We start from the raw sequence: 18,554 nt of genomic DNA, 5'->3' as shown, positions 1-18,554 counted from the left end.
ATAAGTGGTTCTCCAGGTTTTTCTTTTCTGTGGGCTAATCACTTTGTATGAGAAAGATGCCATTCTCCCTCAACTGCTGCTCCTAGCCTCCCAGTCACCCACTTTCCTCCATTTCTTGTGGGAGGTCGGCAGAACATATTAACACTTTGTAAAGGAATCAGAGAGGCTGTGGTCTGTCGAGACTGGCTATTGATCAGTCAATGGTGACAAGGAACGAACTGTGGGATGCCAGCTCAAAAGGAGATATGATAGCACTGAAAGAACATTTGCAGGTAGAGTCACCCTGGGTTTGCTTTCTCTTCAACTATCTTCAGCCTCAAGGGCAGCAACATTTGAAAACCCAAATGAGGTATCCTCACCTCAAAGCTCAATTTTGCTGTAAAGGGATCATCCTCTTCAATAATGTCTGTGTTGTCATCAAATCTCAGCGTCTGCGCTCCTAGAGAGGTTTGTTATGGAAGAAACAAGAACTCCTACAAAATCAAATCCTTTTACCCTAGCACTCATAGGACTTGTCTTATGGCTTAGTCGTAGGGCTCTCACTCCTTGCTTCACCCAATGCCCATCATGTCAGGCAGACTAGGAGTACTCAGATACCACTGGAGTAATCCCTATATTATATTAGATAGTGCTGCAGAAGAAGTTTACTCTAGCCCAGGAAGACTGGAGTGCCACACCTCACTAAGTAGCAATTGCTGTGGAACAGCAGAGCTTAAAACTACCAAATTACTAGCAGTAACTAATCTACATAAACGCATGTGACTTTAATAGTACCCTCATCCTTCATTTCCTTACCCTCCTGTAAACATCGAACACCTCACTTTGGGCAACCTATTTTAAAGCTCTCTGAGGCAAAGACTATGTTGTCTTGTGTATTTGTATTGTATCTACTACTATCAGGCCCCAACAACAATTGGCACCATTGTGTGCCACAGCAATACAAAATTAGAGGATTCTATAAAATAGACAACAATAATGACAGGCTTCAAAGGGAGCCCAATCCAGTTCTTCCTTAGAAAGAAAGGGTACATCTACACTACAGTGGGGAGTCGATTTAAGATACGCAAATTCAGCTACGTGAATAGCGTAGCTGAATTCGACGTATTGCAGCCGACTTACTCCGTTGTGAGGACGGCGGCAAAATCGACTTCTGCCGCTTTCTGTCGGCGGCGCTTACTACCACCTCCGCTGGTGGAGTTAGAGCGCCGATTCGGGGATCGATTGTCGCGTCCCGACGGGACGCGATAAATCGATCCCCGAGAGGTCGATTTCTACCCGCCGATTCAGGCGGGTAGTATAGACCAGACCAAAGATAGAAAGCTGTGATACAAGAGGAGAATAATGGATAGCCAAATACCTCCCATCCTTTATAGAAAGTAAAAGAGTTACATGAAAATAAGTGAACTGTATTATTTTTAACCTAAAAATACTTGACAAGATTATGAAACTGACTTTTCTAAAGAAAACCTTTTACAATTACTAGGATTGGTTAATATACCTGTACTTTTTTAGTTGCTACAGCAATTGAAAAAGAAACACACAATGGAATTGTACCCACTTATGTCAGCAATGAATCTGTCCCCTAGTCATAAGAGAAGCAGATTAAAATGCAACAAAAGCATAACAGATCCAAAAAAAACCCAACAACCCACAACCAAAAACTCTGTCTTCCAAACTGCTGCTCCTTCCCTAAGAAACTAGAGTGTGTTCTGGATTGAAAGGATACCATCGCTTGCCATCTCTTGCCATTTATCCTCTCTCTTATTTAATCTTGGTGCTTCCAGATCAATAAGAGCTACAGCTTCTTCATCAGTGATCCCTTCTTCCAAATAGAACTCCACCAGATGCAATACTTCTAAAGGACACACGTGAAAAAGGAGAGAACAGTTATCCGCAAGAACTCAGGATATCTATAGCAGGTCTTGCCTAAGGGTAGGTCTACACTTACCTCCGGGTCCGGCGGTAAGCAAACGATCTTCCGGGATCGATTTATCGCGTCTTGTCTAGACGCGATAAATCGATCCCAGAAGTGCTCGCCGTCGACGCCGGTACTCCAGCTCGGCGAGAGGAGTACGCAGCATCGACGGGGGAGCCTGCCCGCCGCGTCTGGACCCGCGGTAAGTTCCAACTAAGGTACTTCGAATTCAGCTACGTTATTAAAGTAGCTGAATTTGCGTACCTTAGTTCGAAGTGGGGGGGGGTTAGTGTGGACCAGGCCTAAGTCTTTTAAAGACGTACGTGTCCTCAGATCTCTACAGTGGCATTCTTTCACCTCCACACTCTCATTATTCAACTTAATATATCATATCCAGAAAATAAAGCTTCTTAAAGGATGGACTTTGGGTTAATAAAGTGCCTCATATCTTCGTGGTGCCTCACCACAAAGTAATAATTCAATACTGCCAGGGCTGTGACATCAGAAGCAAAACAGTGGCCATTTTGCAGCAAAAAATCTCACACAGTCTTGGACACCAGAATCTGTTCTATTCAGAAAGCGACTAATTGCCTAGAAAACTGGTGTTCTCATCCACCAACAAAATGCATCATCTCTGGGGTGGGATGTGGCACTAATTCAGTGCAAGCAACACTAAAGAAAAAAAATTATTTCTCCAAGTGACACTACAGAGGACACTCCATGCATCTGAAGAAGTGGGTTTTTTACCCACGAAAGTTTATGCCCAAATAAATCTGTTAGTCTTTAAGGTGCCACCGAACTCCTTGTTGTTTTTACACAGGAAATGTTAGGGTGACAGAATTTATTGGGCACCAACCTACTGATTAAATATTGATAATGTACAATTAACACCAATTAGCTGAGCCTTTGGAGAAAGCACAGATTTATCTGCACAGAAAGTACAACCGATTTTTATTTTCCAACGCACCGTAAGATGAAGCAGAGAAGACGAAGGGCTGTCTGCAGTTAATGCACACATTCCCCAGATTATTTAGCAAGGGGTTGTTGGTGGAGCACCTATAACACAAGGGCACAAGCTCCTGCAAAGACAGACACACACACAAAGCAGCGTAATTGCAAACAGACCATTCTGAACACATAGGGTCTGATTACACACTGCACTGCTCCAGTTTTACACGAACAGAGTTCACATAGCAGCAAAAAACTGGAGTAACACAATGGTGAAATCAAGTGTTTTAACTTCTGCAAATATTTTTCCTTCTCTCAATAAATCAACAAGTTTTCCCATTAAAAATAGCTGTTTTACCACTCTTCTGTTGCAATTTTGTTTGCTTCTACTGCAGCAGAGTCCTGGGCCACATACAGATTGCCAAAAGGATGAATAAAGGTTACCGAAGCAATTCTTTTTGCTCAGAAGTTGGATCAAATTTAGGTCCTTTGATTCATGCATTTCTGTTTTTTCTAAACTGCACAATTATCTTAGGCAGCTCTATCGATTTCAATGGTTTTACTGTGTTAACATTATTGCAGATAAGATGCATATTCATTTGCAGTTAAGCATTTTCACAGTACAATTTGTTTTAGTGAGCACCCCGTCAAAAACAGTTTTATAGAACACTGCAGTCACACTTCAGCTAAAGAAAAAAAGAAGGTTTTAAAGCAAGATTTGAGGAAGGAAAGCCATTCAAAGGGTTGGAGAAAGGGAGCTCTAGTAGTTGCGGCAAGCACAAGTGACCTCCAACTGTAGACAGACACAGAGAAAGACCCAAGTAAGCACTCTGTGGAGTAAGTGCATATGGTAGGGTTACCATATTTCAGCAAGCAAAAAAGAGGACGGGAGGAGCGCCGCCCTAGCCCCTCCCACTTCCCGCCCCCCCAGAACCCCCAACCCTCCCCCCGTTCCTTGTCCCCTGACTGCCCCCTCCTGGGACCCCTGCCCCTAACTGCCCCCCAGGACTCCACCCCCTATCTAAGCCTCCCTGCCTCTTGTCCCCTGACTGCCCCAACCCTTATCCACACCCCCACCCCCAGACAGACCCCTGGGACTCCCACGCCCCATCCAACCACTCCCCACCCCCTGACAGCCCCCCCCCCGAGAACTCCCAACCCATCTAAACCCCTCTGCTCCCTGTCCCCTGACTGCTCCGATCCCTCTCCCTACTCCTGCCCCGACAGCTCCCCCCCAGAACTCCCAACCCCCCACGCCCCCGCTCCTTGTCCCCTGACTGCCTCCTCCTGGGACCCCTGCTCCTGACTGCCCCCTCCTGGGACCCCACCCCCTACCTAAGGCTCCCTGTGCATTGTCCCCTAACTGCCCCCTCCTAAGACCCCCCCCAACTGCCCTCCAGGACCCTACCCCCTACCTGTACCCTGACTGCCCAAAACTTTCTCCACTCCCCCCAAAAAGCCCCCCCATGAACTCCCGACCCCCCCCCTCCATTTCTTGACTGCCCCCTCCAGAACCTCCGTGCCCCTTCTCCTGCCCCCTGGCCCCCTTACCCTGCTGCTCAGAACAGGGTGTTGGGCTCTGTGCGAGCCGGACACGTGGCTGCGCTCCCCAGCACAACAAAACCCGGTCCCTGGCCCTGCACAGTGCTGCCGGAGCTGGGCTGCAGGGGAGAGCTGCCGGCTCAGAATGCAGGGCGGAGCTCCTCTACAGCTGCTCCGGAGTCCAGCCCGGGACTTTCCTGCAGCCCTCCCAGCCGCTCGCTCTGCTCTGCCGGGGGAGGGGGGAAATCCCGGACATTTTGAGTGCTTTACAAATTCCCCCCGGACGCTATTTTTAGCACAAAAAGGAGGACATGTCCAGGTAAATCCGGACGAATGGTAACCCTAGCATATGGAATTGAGGGACGGTGCAGCTTGAAGGAACAGAGTGAGTAGACAGGGAAATAGGGGGATATCAGAGAGTGAAGAAGGAACCTGTCCATACAGAGAGGTATCATTTTCATTGGGAATGAAGAGGGAGAGAAAGTCTGACATGGCGAATAATGGCGAGAGGATTTTGTTTCCTGCAGAAATGCAATTACCGCAAATCTGTGCATAATCCATTTTAAGCATCTTTGTGCGTATAACAAAGTAGCCTCTTGTATCAGGTCAAGTACTAATAATTAAAATAATATACATCAGAACTTACTTCACTGTCATGGAATGGCTTGGATCGGATTGTCAGGCTGCCCAGCTCAATTGATTTTTGAAATCTAGCTGGGATCTTCAGTCCCTGCAACTTGTCATAGGCATGACGGGCCAATTTATATGCACCCAGAGCTTTGCTCTGCTTTGCTAGTGCAAATAATGTATTGCTATAATCAAATTAAGGAACAAACATATCTAGCAGTCAGGAAAAACCACAGTTACTTTTAATCAGAGAAGTTATGCACTGAAGCACAACAAATGTCAATACTTTAAAAGGACTTAACTAAAGAAATCTGTTCACATAAATGTGTTTACATAAACAAAATGTGAGAGGATTGCTAAAATACCAGAGTGGATGATTTTTAGAGAGATAAGGAACTGGCCCATGGATAATGCAGTTTCAGGTAATATTCTGACCCCACCAACATTAATGCTTGTAAGGACCATCCCCCACGCCGATAATCTGAAACATCAGAATCCTGTTGGCACCGTGTGGATATTTCAGATCCCATGGCACTTTTCCAGGAACTTGCTCCCATATCTTATACCAAAATGTCTCCTCCCCTTATTCGTGTGGACCCCAGGGGGTAACAAATAAGCAGAGATGTATGGATAAAACACTCTAAATTCTAAGCACTTTAGGGACAATAATACTATTCTACATAGTTTATAGATGAGAAAAGAGAGACACCGAGAAAGAAAATGACTTATCCAAGCAAATGGAAAAGATAGAAGTGGAACCCAGGTGTCCTGAGTCCCACTTAACTGGCCCTATCCACTGAACTGCCCTGACTCCTTTTAACTGCTATTCTCCAGTGCAGAAAGAGAGATGTTTCAGTGGGACTCATATGTAGTTTGTGACAGACTTTGAAGAGATGCAGCATATAAATTTGTTAATGAAGCCATGAAAAAATTGGTCTTGTACCTGGCACACTGCTACATCAGACCTGAAAATGAGAATCTGAATCTACCATTTAGAAACACATAGCTACATTAGCCTGAGGAAAATCAGAATCTATCAGTTAGAAGCAACAACATTCAGAGTTTCTCTCCCAATGCCTTTCAACTTGTGGCTACTGCACTGTCAATATTTACAGCCACACATCTTGTTTGGAGACTGGCATCTTGGAAGGAACTCCTCTTACAAAGGTGAGGAACATGTTTGATAGTTTATGATAGCCTCTTCTAATGTATGCACGTATGGCTAGATGTGCCTAAATCTGTGATAGTTTTGAGGTGTTTATCATCATCTGAGGGATTAAAGACAGCCCCACATTTATTTTCTCTAATAGATGAACAGCATGGGAACCCCTAAAACCAGGAACAAGAATACCCTAATAGTAAGACTATGCATCACTGATTGGTGCCAAGGATTCCCTTCAATTCATATCATAATTTTTGAATTTTGCTTTGCATTACAAGGATACACTTTAGAGATACCCAACGGAGTCTCCTTGGTTAGGCTGTGAAGTAAAAACCTGGAAATATTGAAGAGTGTTTCAGGCAAATGGAAACTGAACGGCTCTTCCTGTGGTAAAAAGAACATTAAAAAATTTCTAAGCTAGAAAAGCAACACTTCATATCACTAACGTTACTTCCATCATCTCTGACACTACACTGTGCTTTTCACACAGTCACAACAATGGGAGAGATGGAGAAAAGAGAGCAATTGGATTTTGCATGTCCCTCTTGCCAAAGCTCATCTTTGCCACTGAAGAAAAAAGGAAAGGGATTCACCCAGTAGAGGGAAAGCACTTAAAGGATAATCCAGTTCCAACCTCCTCCATAGGAGTAGTGGGCCCAGAACACAGTGGAACCAGTATGCAGATGGGGTGGTGAAGGAAAGCCTTCAAGTCCACATCCACTGTGTGCTGCAAAGCATAGCTCTGCAGAGGCTCTTTCTATGTCACAGAAAGGTGGTTTTAGGGGTGGAATGGTGGTAGGTCCAGTACAGTACAACACAGGGCAAAAAAAACCCAAAACCAAAATCAGATCATTGCAGTGACACCAGCTTCCATTCAATATTTAGTTTAAAAGTAATTAATTGTTTCTAATTATTCCTGATTTATTTGCAGAAAATGTGCCAGCTAAATGAACAATACAACTGCTAGTGAAAATATCTTACAGTGTATCTGTGAATAGAGTGATAGACGTGATAAAGTTCTGCCAAGTGCTGGAAGTGGTTAAACTTCTGTAACATTTCAGTCTTCTGCTGTTCGTTCTCTGTGGGAGGGAAAGTCATTACACCTCTGGTCATTCTATACTAAAACATAAGAGTATTACTCAGCTAGAAAGATCACAATACAACATGGTTGCAGCGTTACCACTTCCAACAGATTAATATACCTGACCAAGTGTGCTACAAAATATGGGTTATGTAATTTTGCCATTTTATGTGCAATTTTCTGCTTTAACATAAAGCATATTAAATGCAGGATGGTATGGCAAGTGGTTTTAACACAGCCAGAGGTTAATGGCTTAGCTAGAGGTGGAACATATTAGCCTTCCACCACTAGAAACCTGATCCACATCTTTTGAGGTTAAAGTAAAATGAGTCTAATGTCATTCCTTTTATCCACATTAACACATTACTAAACAATCGAACCATTTGCAGTGTTTGTACAGTGTATGAAGGGCTACAGATCAGCACTATCATGCATTAGCAAAACTGAAGTGATGCTTACACAGTGCAAGGCAATAGGCCATCAATCTCTTTTTTCCATTATCACTCATCTACATCTCATCTCCACTGGCTCCACCTCTCCTCCAGTGCAACTGATTTAGAAGCAAAGAACTAATGAACACTAACTTTCTTCTTTGTCTGGCTAAAATAATTCATGAAGTGTCTCCCCAGTTAATCTCATCCACATTTAAATATTAGGAGTAGACTACACTATAAGATCATGTTTTATTATTATTTAGCCCTCCAGTCATCACTTTATCCAAGGTGTGAGGCGCAGGAAAGGGGCTAAGGGATATATTGTGGAATTAGGAGATATGGTTGTGACTCCATTTTAATTTAAAAATGAGACATGTAGGTTTTTTATAAGCACACAAAGACTAGAGAGATAGAATTACAGTACAATACAATATTGGATTACAATACAGTGCAGTATATAAGTATTAGTATATCAGATTAGTATATAGCACAATTAATGAGCGAGCAAGAGGTTTTAATTAAGCCATCACGGTTCAATGTTTATCTGCATGCATGAGCAGGTAACAAATTTGAACTTGCTTGTGTTTACCTACCTTGGGCTATATCTAAACACTGCATGGAGAGCATCCAGTAATAATACGCTGCATCATTAAATCGGCTTTCTACCACAGCATTGTGAGTTAGCTGTTCCAGCACTTTTACGGCCTCACTCTGTCTGCCAGCCTTGTGGAATGCTGCAAAGGAGACCAAAACAAAGAAGATTTTACAGTGTGATTATATCAATTAACTGAATTTTTTTAAAATTAATAACAGGATATTCATCAAAGCTGGAACAGGATGAAAAGGACTACACTTGTATTTTTCTACTTTTGAAAGTGGTGACACTAATGGAAAACAGAAATATCTGCAGGTACTTTGTGGCTTTTGTATTGTGTCAGGACACAATGTAGGAAATACAACTACCATGTACATAAGTAGCGCGAGGCTAGTTACTTTTTAAAAAAAATTTGGACAGAGGAAAATCATCATCCTGATGACCAGACATTTATGAACAGGGGAAACTACTGAACACTGTGGGATCAAGTCAAAATTCAAATCTTCTAAGGCCTGGTCTACACCTAAAAATTAGATCGACCTAGCTGTTCAGGCTGTAAAAAATTTTACACCCTCTGTGATGTAGTTAGGTCAACCTAACACCCCCCCCCCCTTCCATCAAACTAGCTACCACCTTTCGGAGAGGTGGATTAACTACACTGATAGAAAAACCTCTTCTGTAGATGTAGAAAGTGTGCTGCTGTAGCCACTAAAGTACAGACATAACCTAAGGTAATATTTCAAGGCAGCACTCTTACAATGCTCAACACTAATATCAAAGAATCTTGAGAGGCAGAAAAACCACAGCATATATTATTTATTAACAGGGTTTCTTTACATTGGCTCCTGTGCAGAAACTGAAGTTCAGCCCTGAATTCCCATTTGGTAAATGTATATTTTACAAATACTACATGCAGATAATATTTTATGATAGAAACCCATAAGAAGCAAGGAATTTCATAAGCAAGGCTGATGCTCCATCTTGTATGAACTACATACTGCCTAAATATAAGGGCCAGGCTCACCCCTTCTTTTGGTATTTGTTCAGTGTCCAGTACATTTTGGATGACACTTTAAAGGAAAACATTGATAATAATACAGGGTATATAGTGTATGAGATCACTTTTCAAAACACTTGCTATACTCAAGCACAGAGTGGGAAAGAAAATCCAGAATTATAGCCTTTTTTATAGATGCTATTACTTTTAAGTTTGTTATATTTCCTTACCAAATAAATAAGACCTCTCTGATAACCAGAATATAACCTCCTGTGATCAGCAAGAACACATGTATTCTCCAGTTATCTCACCCTTTAAATGGTTTGTGTTCTACAGATTGACAGTTCTCCAGGGCAGAGATTGCATCTTCCGCATTTGGAAAATGCTTAGCCCATTTTTGCATGCTACCAGCATATAAGTCATGTACAGTCCTACCTTTTTGGGCCTCTTCAAATCTATCATTCTCTGCCAGCCACTGAGCATAAGGGACATAGACATCATCTTTAAATTCAGGATGCTTTTCACTCAAAGAAAAGGCCTAAGATACAGAATGAATTCATTAATAAAATATTGCATGGTTTAAGGTAGATCAGAACACTGCATGAGATAAATACTTTAGTTAAAATAAAATTTACAATACAAATATCATTTATACAGAAGTATGAAAATTCCAACCAGTGTTTTCTCCAGGAAACTCAAAACTAATGATTGCCTTTCTTTTAAAATACAACATCTGTGAAGAAGCAGCTATACTTAGTAACAGTCCAGTTTCTGAACTGCAGAAAACTGTGGAAAACCTGAAAACAATAAATTAGTTAGGGGGTGGAGTGGGTTTCACAGCACAATACAATGTATTTATTTTTATTGAATATATTTTCTAAAAAAGCAGTATTGACATGTGCACTGAACAATCACAGACTAAGCATAAAATTTTCAAAAGCACCTATGTGACTTAAGCGTCTAAGTCCCACTGAGTGTTTCAATGGGATTTAAGTGCCTACATTTCTTAGCGTAAAATTTTCAAAAGCACCTAACAACCTAAATCCAGCATAAACTTCATGTTAAAAATAAACAAACTCACAACCAAAACCAAGACTGCCAGTACAAACCACAGCCCCCAATCCTGCAATGCTTATGTGTAGGCAGACCCCTGTAACCAAGTGTTGTCCTAATGAAGTCAGCTGGGCTTTGCCTAAATATAAATCCGATTATAGGATCAAAAGTCCCCATCAGGAAAGTCTGAATTCACCAGATCCAGAGTATACACAGGAAATTTCACTGAAATGGCACTTTCAAATTACTAAAACAACACAGCCCAAAATAAAAATCCACATTGTGAAAGTTAAAAAGGACATCCTTTAAAAATTGGAAGTCAAATCATACTGAGGAAAATAGACAAGAGCGTACACTCTGCCAAGTCAAGTGTGAAAGTTTAATTAGGCAGACCAAAAAAGAATCCGAAGAGCAACTAGCAAAAGACACAAGACTAACAGCAAAAATTTTTTTGTAAGTATGTCAGAACCAGGAACTCTGCCAAACAATCAGTGGGGCCAAATTTAAGTGTTAAAGGAGCACTCAAAGAAGACAAGGTCATTTTGGAGAAGCTAAATGAATTCTTTGCATCGGTCTTCACCGCAGAGGATGAGAGATTCCCGTACCTGAGCCACTCCTCTTAGTTGACAAATCTGAGGAAATGGCCCAGATTGAGGTGTCAATAAAGATGGTTTTGAAACAACTGATAAAGTAAACAGTAATAAGTCATCAGGACAAAATGGTATTCACCCAAGTTTTCTGAAGGAACTCAAATATGAAATTGCAGAAAGTAGCACCTCAGGGCAGCGAGGCAGCTTCCTTCCCTGGCCTGGGCAAGTTTGTGTCCCCCTCCTGGCAAGGGTAGAGGGGATGGGGTGAAAATAGCAGGTCCCCCTCCCAGCAGGGGTGTGTGTGTGTGTGTGTGTGTTGAAAATAGCGCCCCTCTCCCCCCCAGCACCCCGGCTTACAGGAAAGCAGCACAGACCCCAGTGCTGCTCCTGCTCAGGTTGCCTTGGGCTGACAGTGGGGGCTGACAGCTTTGCCGGCTAATCTCAGCATCTTCACTTCCTTGGTGTATGTGTGTCCCTCACATGTGGTGGAGTAGGGGTGGGGTCAGGCAGCCCAGATGTGCCTACCTTTAAGATGCAATACAGGCACAGTACTTTTTTTGGGGGTGGGGGGGGTGGGGGTCTCGGCTGCTGCCTGATTCGTTACTTCCAGTTTCACATGGTGTCCGGTTGACCCCTCAGTCCATAACTCTAGTGTTTGTATCTTTGAAGTTCTACTGTAACTGTGGTACATAACCTATTGCTTAAAACAGCCTCTGTACCAAATGACTGGAGGATAGCTAACGTAACGTTGATTTTTAAAAAACATGCCAGAGGCAAACCGGGCAATTACTGGCCAGTAAGCCTAACTTCAGTACCAGGCAAATTGGTTGAAACTACAGTAAAGAACAGAATTATCAGACACACTGATGAACACAATATGTTGGGGAAGAGTCAACACAGCTTTTGTAAAAGGAAATCATACCTCACCAATCTTTTAGAATTCTTTGAGGGGCTCAACAAACATGTGGACAAGGGTAATCCAGTGAATATAGTTTACTTGAACTTTCTGAAAGCTTTTGACAATGTCCTTCGCCAAAGGCTCTCAAGCAAAGTAAGCAGTCATGAGATAAAAGGGAAGGTCTTTTAGTAACTGGTCAAAAGATAGGAAACAAAGGGTGGGACTAAATGGTCAGTTTTCACAATGAAGAGAGGTAAATGGCAGGGTCACCTAGGGATCTGTACTGGGACCAGTGCTGTTCAACATACTCAAATGATCTGGAAAAAGGGGGTAAATAGTGAGCTGGTAAAGCTTGCAGATTATACAAAATTACTCAAGATAGTTAAATCCAAAGCTGACTGAGAAGAGATTCAAAGGGATCTCACAAAACTGCATAATTGGGCACCAAAATGGCAGATGAAATTCAATGTTGGTAAGTGCAAAGAAATGCACACTGGAAAACATAATCCCAACTATACATACAAAATTATAGGGTCTGAATTAGGTGTTACCACTCAAGAAAGAGATCTTGGAGTCATTGTGGATGGTTCTCTGAAAACATCTGCTCAATGTGCAGCAGCAGTCAAAAAAAGCTAACAATGTGAGGAACCAATAGGAAAGGAATAGATAAGAAGACAGAAAATATCATAATGCTGTTATATAAATCCAGGGCATGCCAAACCTTGAATACTTTATGCAGGATGGGTCACCCCATCTCATAAAAGATATTAGAATTGGAAAAAGGACAGATAAGGGCAACAAAAACGAGTAAGGATATGGAACAGCTTCCACATGCGGAGAGCTTAAACAGACTGGGACTGTTCATCTTAGAAAAGAGATGACTAAGGGGGGATATGACAGAGGTCTACACAATCATGAATGGTGTGGAAAAAGTGAATAATAGGCAAAGAAATTAATAGGCAAGTTAAAAAACAAAACACAAGGAAGTACTTCTTTACGCAACGCACAGTCAACCTGTGGAACTCATTGCCAGGGGATGTTGGAAGGTCAAAAATATAACTGGGTTCAAAAAAGAATTAGATACATTCATGGAAGATAGATCCATCAATGGCTAGTAGCCGAGATGGACAGGGATGCAACCCCATGCTCTGGGTGCCCCTAAGCTTCTGACTGCCAGAAGCATGCACTGGATGACAGAGGTGGATAACTCGATAATTGCCCTGTTCTGTTCATTCCCTCTGAAGCACCTGGCACTGGCCACTGTCAGAATACAGGATACTGGGCTAGCTGGACCACTGGTCTGTCCCAGTATGGCCATTCTGATGTTCTCATGTTAAAGATTTCATTATTCTTCTTGACCTGCCATGCATTTGTCTCACAATTTTGTGTCATGTAGAGCGTATCACATTTACAAAACAGACATTTATGCTTAAATATTAGTCAAATACCCACAGAGACCCTTATCAGTAGTGAAGTATTAGTCTCATCCTGATTTTACAGACAAAAAAAAGAGTGAAGCACAAAGGATTTAAGCCCTACATTTTCAAGATTGGTGAATAATTTTTGGTGCCCATCTTGATACTTATAGCCTGATTTTCAAAGGCACTGAGCCCCCACAACTCCAGCTGAAGCCAAAGGTAGCAGTGGGTACTCAACAGCTCTGAAAATCAGGCCAAAAGAATCTCAACCAGGACACCCAGAAATAGGGACCACGTCTGATAAGCTAGGTCCAAGTGATTTGCTCAAGATCAGGTAGAAAGTCTGTGGAAGAGCATGGAAAAGAACCCAGTGTCCCAACTCCTTGTCCAGTGTCCCAATTCCTTCTCCTGTGCTCTAACCACCACACAATTTTCATTACTGAAACACTAGTGAAGAATTATTTTAAAGTGAGATTTTTTTAACTGTGCTTATTTAGATTATGAAAGACTTAAAAAAGAGTGGAAGGAAACCCTGTAGCTAATGATGTATGAAACTGTAATGTTTTCATAGCTCACTCTCTTAAAAATACCACATTAGTGTATTTTACAATGTAGCTTACCAAAATACTGAGTAAGCTGTATATAAACCTTTAAGACCAGATGCATTCAGAGGCAATACGAAATAGGAATTCTAAACATCTAAGTTTGGATATCAGGGTATTCTTACTTCTTCCCAACGCTGAGTTTCCACATGGAGATGTACCAGGGCCTTTAGGTCACCTATCTTCATGTAGGTTTCTGCTGCATAACCATGGTTGTCAAGTCTTTTAAAATAGTAGGCACATTTTGACAAAGGTTCACGCTCAGCTTTATCAAGCTTCCGAGCTATATCAATTAACCTAGAGACAGCAAAAGAAATGCAGTTACTTTAGTAGCAGCATTTTTCTCTCTTCATACTTATTACATTGAAAAAATGGAAATATTAATAGGTTATCATTTAAAAGTTACTATATTGATGACATTATACTATGAACTTATTGGGAAACATTCAATGGGTGTTCAAAAGGCTTTGCGAACACAAGACCAGTTCCTGAAACAGTGTGTAATTCCTTACTCCTGTGAGTAGTGACTTCAATTGGACTAGACTACTCCATCACAGAGTCATGAATAGGGGTGGTAGAACCAGGTCCTATACAAACCTCACCCAACATCCAAAGCAGTATCCAATCAATATTACCCCCATTTTACAGATGGATAAACAGAGAAACAGGAAGGTTAAGTGACTTGTACAAGATCACAAAGCAAGTCAGCAGCAGAGCTAGGACTAGAACCCAGGGGTGAAATCCTGGCCCCACTGAAGTCAATGGGATTTTTGCCACTGACTTCGAAAGGAGACAGGATTTTGCCCCAGGAGTTCTGAGTCCTAGATTATTATCCCTTCATAGTTTAAAATAAAAGAAAGAGGCAAGTTCACATGAGTAGTTGTGTGCTACTGTGAAGGTTATTCTGAAGAGACCCAGGATGTGCACATTTTGGGAACATTCTCATCTCACAGATAAACCCTTGCATATCCCTGCACTGTTTTATCCACTCATTTTGTAATGTATCCATGTACTTGCCCTCTAAACCCAAATAACTTTTCTAACATAATGAAAGTTCATCTACTGTAACTATAGGATAGGTGATGCTATACTGCAGTCAACATATGTAAGCCAAAAAGGGAGCAAAGCTAGTAAGATTTCTTTTTCTTTAAGGTTCTGCAGAATGCATTAAACTTCACATTAGACACTGTGATCTGTATCTCTGAGACAGAGCTAAAACATACATATCAACCCAGCCATGGTCTCCACTGATTTCTATGGCCTTCATGTGCTCGCCTGCAGAAATGTACATCTCCACTGCTGCTTTTGGTTCATTGATATTCTTGGCCCAGTCTGCTTGTTTTGTGATGAGCATCTTAGTGTCTTTGGGATCTCCAGACCCAAGGAAATCCTAAGGAAGTGCAACAGATAACATTCTGGATTAAGCTTTCTGTAGCAAACACTGTGTCATGGTCCTAATTTTAAAGCATGTTAAGCAAAAATAACTTAGTGTGGAAAAACAAAATTTAACACAACTTTGCCTCCTCAGCTAAAACTCACAGTACACAGAGCACCAAGCACATATCTGAAGGCAGGAATGATTAATCATTAACTAATGCACTTGAGATTGTATAAAACAAGTGAAGATACATCTCTAGTCCCAATCAGATTCAAATCAGAGAAGATGGGACACCCTGGGAAGATCAAAGGAAGGATTATATAGAACTGTGCCTCTGTTCAGAGGTAATGTATATACATCCATTTGCTTTCATGGAAAGTTCTCTCACTCTGCTGACTGACCTTTCCCCACTGAAGGGGACGTAAAATTTGATTTTTGCCTGTTCTCCAGGAACCTGCAGGAGAGACTCAAAAAGTAGTAGTATTGCTCTCAAAACAGTTCAGTCAGGTCAAATCCAAAGTCTCCTTTGCTGGCCATGAAGGCATACTTTAATTCTGAAAATAAATCCAGTTCCTTGTTGGATTAGTAATGGCACATCATCTTAATCACAGGTGCTTAGCCTCGGGATGACTAGTCACAAGACCATCAGAGGTTGGAATCTTCTCTTCAACAAAGATAATTGATAATCTTGCAATGACATATGATGATATGATATTTTAATGATGACCTTTTACAAGGACAGCATTTCAACTGCTCATAAATTAGTTGGGACTCTGAAATACTTGTCTAGTTGAATCTCTTACATAATAATGCAAATGCCATCTCTAGATACTACACATAGATACTACGATGATGACCACTCTAGAAATACTTATGATTGATTGATGAATCTCCTCTGCTGGGAATAAAGCCCAGGCACCAGGACCCTTTACAACAACATTCGTTGAAATTAATGTGCCAGATAAAGCATACCTGAACATTGCAAGTCAGATCAAGGCAACTTCTGGCTGTTAACAAAATAGGCTACTGTATATTACAACAGCCCTCTAGTAATCATGAATATCACTTGAGATGTAAAAAAATTAGGAGCATGTAAGTGGGCAAGGAAGGGGGAGAAAAGAAAAAACAATTCTCTGGCAGATCCTGAGGTAATGGAAAATCTGAACCACCAAAGGAGAACTTTACCAGAGTCAGAAGACCAACCGAGTATCTTGCCTGAGCAAGCCACCCAAAAGGGGCAGAATTATGATTTTTATATATCATCTTTGCATGCGGAACATAGGCTAGTAAGATTTTGCACAAATTGATTCTGCTTAAGATGCACCCACAATTCTGCTGAAGATAAGAGCTACAAAGATCACTTGATCTTGTTTGAACATTAAAAAGCCAAAGCACAGAAATGAGTGAAACAATATTTTGTCTGGTGTAATTTGAGTTCTAGCTCAGATCACTGAAATATATTAGAAACATAAAGTTCAGTTTCCTGAGCTGCAGTTAATTATTTGTGAATTTTCAGTAATTTGTGATCTGACATTCCAATGAAATGCCCACAGCCACATTTTCAAAAGAACTCCGCCCATAGTACTGGTTTTCTAGCTGTAGCCAATCAGTGATCATTTTCAGTCATAAGGAGCCAGACCCTACAAATGCTTAATGATGGTAGGCATACAAATCACATTTCCATGGATGGATAACTGGCAAGCAAGGAAGTTCTCCATTCAGAGCCCTCGTCTTTGTACCATCAACTATGGGCTTTCTTCATATGCTGTTAAGTACATTTATTTTCCTCTACGTGGAATTACTCTTGATAGGAGAGACAAGACTTTTTACTCTATACTAGTTAAGTGGCCATGATTATTGCCAAGAATCAAAAAGATTCATAGGAGCAGTGATGGGAAATTAGATGTATGTTTCTGAAGAGCCAAAACTCTGCAGCCGAAAACAGTGAGTCAGACTTTCATGAGCAAAGCCCTACACAGTTTTTAGTGCATACTCCACAACCTGTTACAGAGAAATTTTTTTTCCATGAGCTTCATATAGTTTGTGTGTGTGTCATAGTAAAGTCTTTGTCCTGTGGTGTATAGAATGAGGCTGTGATGAGTGACGCATGAGACTAAACAGTGTACTCATTCTCAGGGATTTGATAAGAAAATACTACATAAAACTTGAAAGCCTAATAGTGCTTTCTTATCACCACATAAAAATGCCACTTCTTTCAAATTGCACAATTTATTTCTGTATGGGAATGCAATTAAAAAAAATGCAAAAAACAGATTTAATCTTGGAAAGCAAATTTTTGGGTAAACAAAGATGAACTAGATTAGTACACTGTGCCCTTTGCAAAACATGTTAGAGAAAAACAACCATAAGAGCTACACTTTAACTCAAGATCAAACTGAAAGGAAAAAAAAGATTTAAAAGAATTTCTTAAAGTAAAGTACAAAGGTGGATTTGTGACATGTAGATTCATTAATTTCTCCATGTAACAATCGATTACTCTTAAAAGGAGAAAACTAAGGATAAAGGGCTCTTTCCAGTAAAGTAACATGAATGAAGGCAAGAGATATAAAAATTAACTCTAGGCCTTAACTACATAATTTTCTATTTAACATTCCATCCAATCAAATGGGGAAAAAACCCACCCATGGTAACATCCAGGGGATGTGACAAAATCACCCACTGAAAAAGCTAAAACAGCTTCATGGCAGCATATTGGAGAAAATACAGAACACAGCACTGCTGCATCTGCAGATTCCATTTTAGAAAGGGGTCATGATGTACAGAGTTTTTATAAAGGAGAGGCCCATCTTTTTCACTTGTAAACCAAACAAATTTGATCTGTGGCAATAAACATGGACCCCCACACTTAAGTTTCTACACAATGCTTTTTAGAGTAGAACCATACTTTGTAAACATTTATAGTTGCATTAGCATTACATTAATATTTCTGTATTTAAATACTCAGTTGAAAACATTAATTACCTTTGCATAATCAAACATGCGTAAATCAGTGTACATATCAAGAGCGAGGCTCTCATGTCCACTCCTTCTGTACAGTTTAGCTGCCTCATGGAATTTTCCCTGGTAGGCATAAACATCTGCTAGAAATAGCTCATTGTTACTCTCTCCACGCTTCTTCCTCTCCTGGAAAAAATTAGGACAGGAAATATTCTAGATAGCTACAGGCAGGACACAGGTTGGAAACAGCCACTGAAAAGTTAAAATAGTCAGCCTAATAGTTTAACTATTAATAAGATACAGTAATTGAGTCTCACCTAGATTTCTGGTAGAAATTCTTTACAATTAACAGTTAA

The 18,554-nt window shown here is 41.0% G+C and overlaps 1 protein-coding gene across 4 annotated transcripts in view; it reads right to left on the bottom strand.

Annotated features, from left to right (window-relative positions):
* The window catches only part of IFT122 (intraflagellar transport 122), a 49,252-nt gene that overhangs the window by 2,903 nt on the left and 27,795 nt on the right, over window positions 1-18,554 (bottom strand). For 3 of the 4 annotated variants that reach the window (XM_054034001.1, XM_054034002.1, XM_054034004.1), the window contains 11 exons: window positions 18,223-18,384; window positions 15,086-15,252; window positions 13,988-14,159; window positions 9,737-9,839; window positions 8,303-8,443; window positions 7,176-7,273; window positions 6,478-6,578; window positions 5,052-5,217; window positions 2,883-2,994; window positions 1,727-1,855; window positions 360-439 (listed from right to left, as the gene is read on the bottom strand). In XM_054034001.1, the coding sequence (XP_053889976.1) occupies window positions 360-439; window positions 1,727-1,855; window positions 2,883-2,994; window positions 5,052-5,217; window positions 6,478-6,578; window positions 7,176-7,273; window positions 8,303-8,443; window positions 9,737-9,839; window positions 13,988-14,159; window positions 15,086-15,252; window positions 18,223-18,384 (1,431 nt within the window). Of the gene's footprint in view, window positions 1-359; window positions 440-1,726; window positions 1,856-2,882; window positions 2,995-5,051; window positions 5,218-6,477; window positions 6,579-7,175; window positions 7,274-8,302; window positions 8,444-9,736; window positions 9,840-13,987; window positions 14,160-15,085; window positions 15,253-18,222; window positions 18,385-18,554 lie in introns of those variants that run through there. The other variant, XR_008445613.1, reaches the window with a different exon arrangement.

This window comes from Malaclemys terrapin, chromosome 7, assembly GCF_027887155.1.
Source record: "Malaclemys terrapin pileata isolate rMalTer1 chromosome 7, rMalTer1.hap1, whole genome shotgun sequence".
Taxonomy (NCBI): Eukaryota; Metazoa; Chordata; order Testudines; family Emydidae; genus Malaclemys; species Malaclemys terrapin.
Note: the sequence above shows the minus strand (reverse complement) of the source record. Positions and strands in the feature narration are given on the sequence as shown.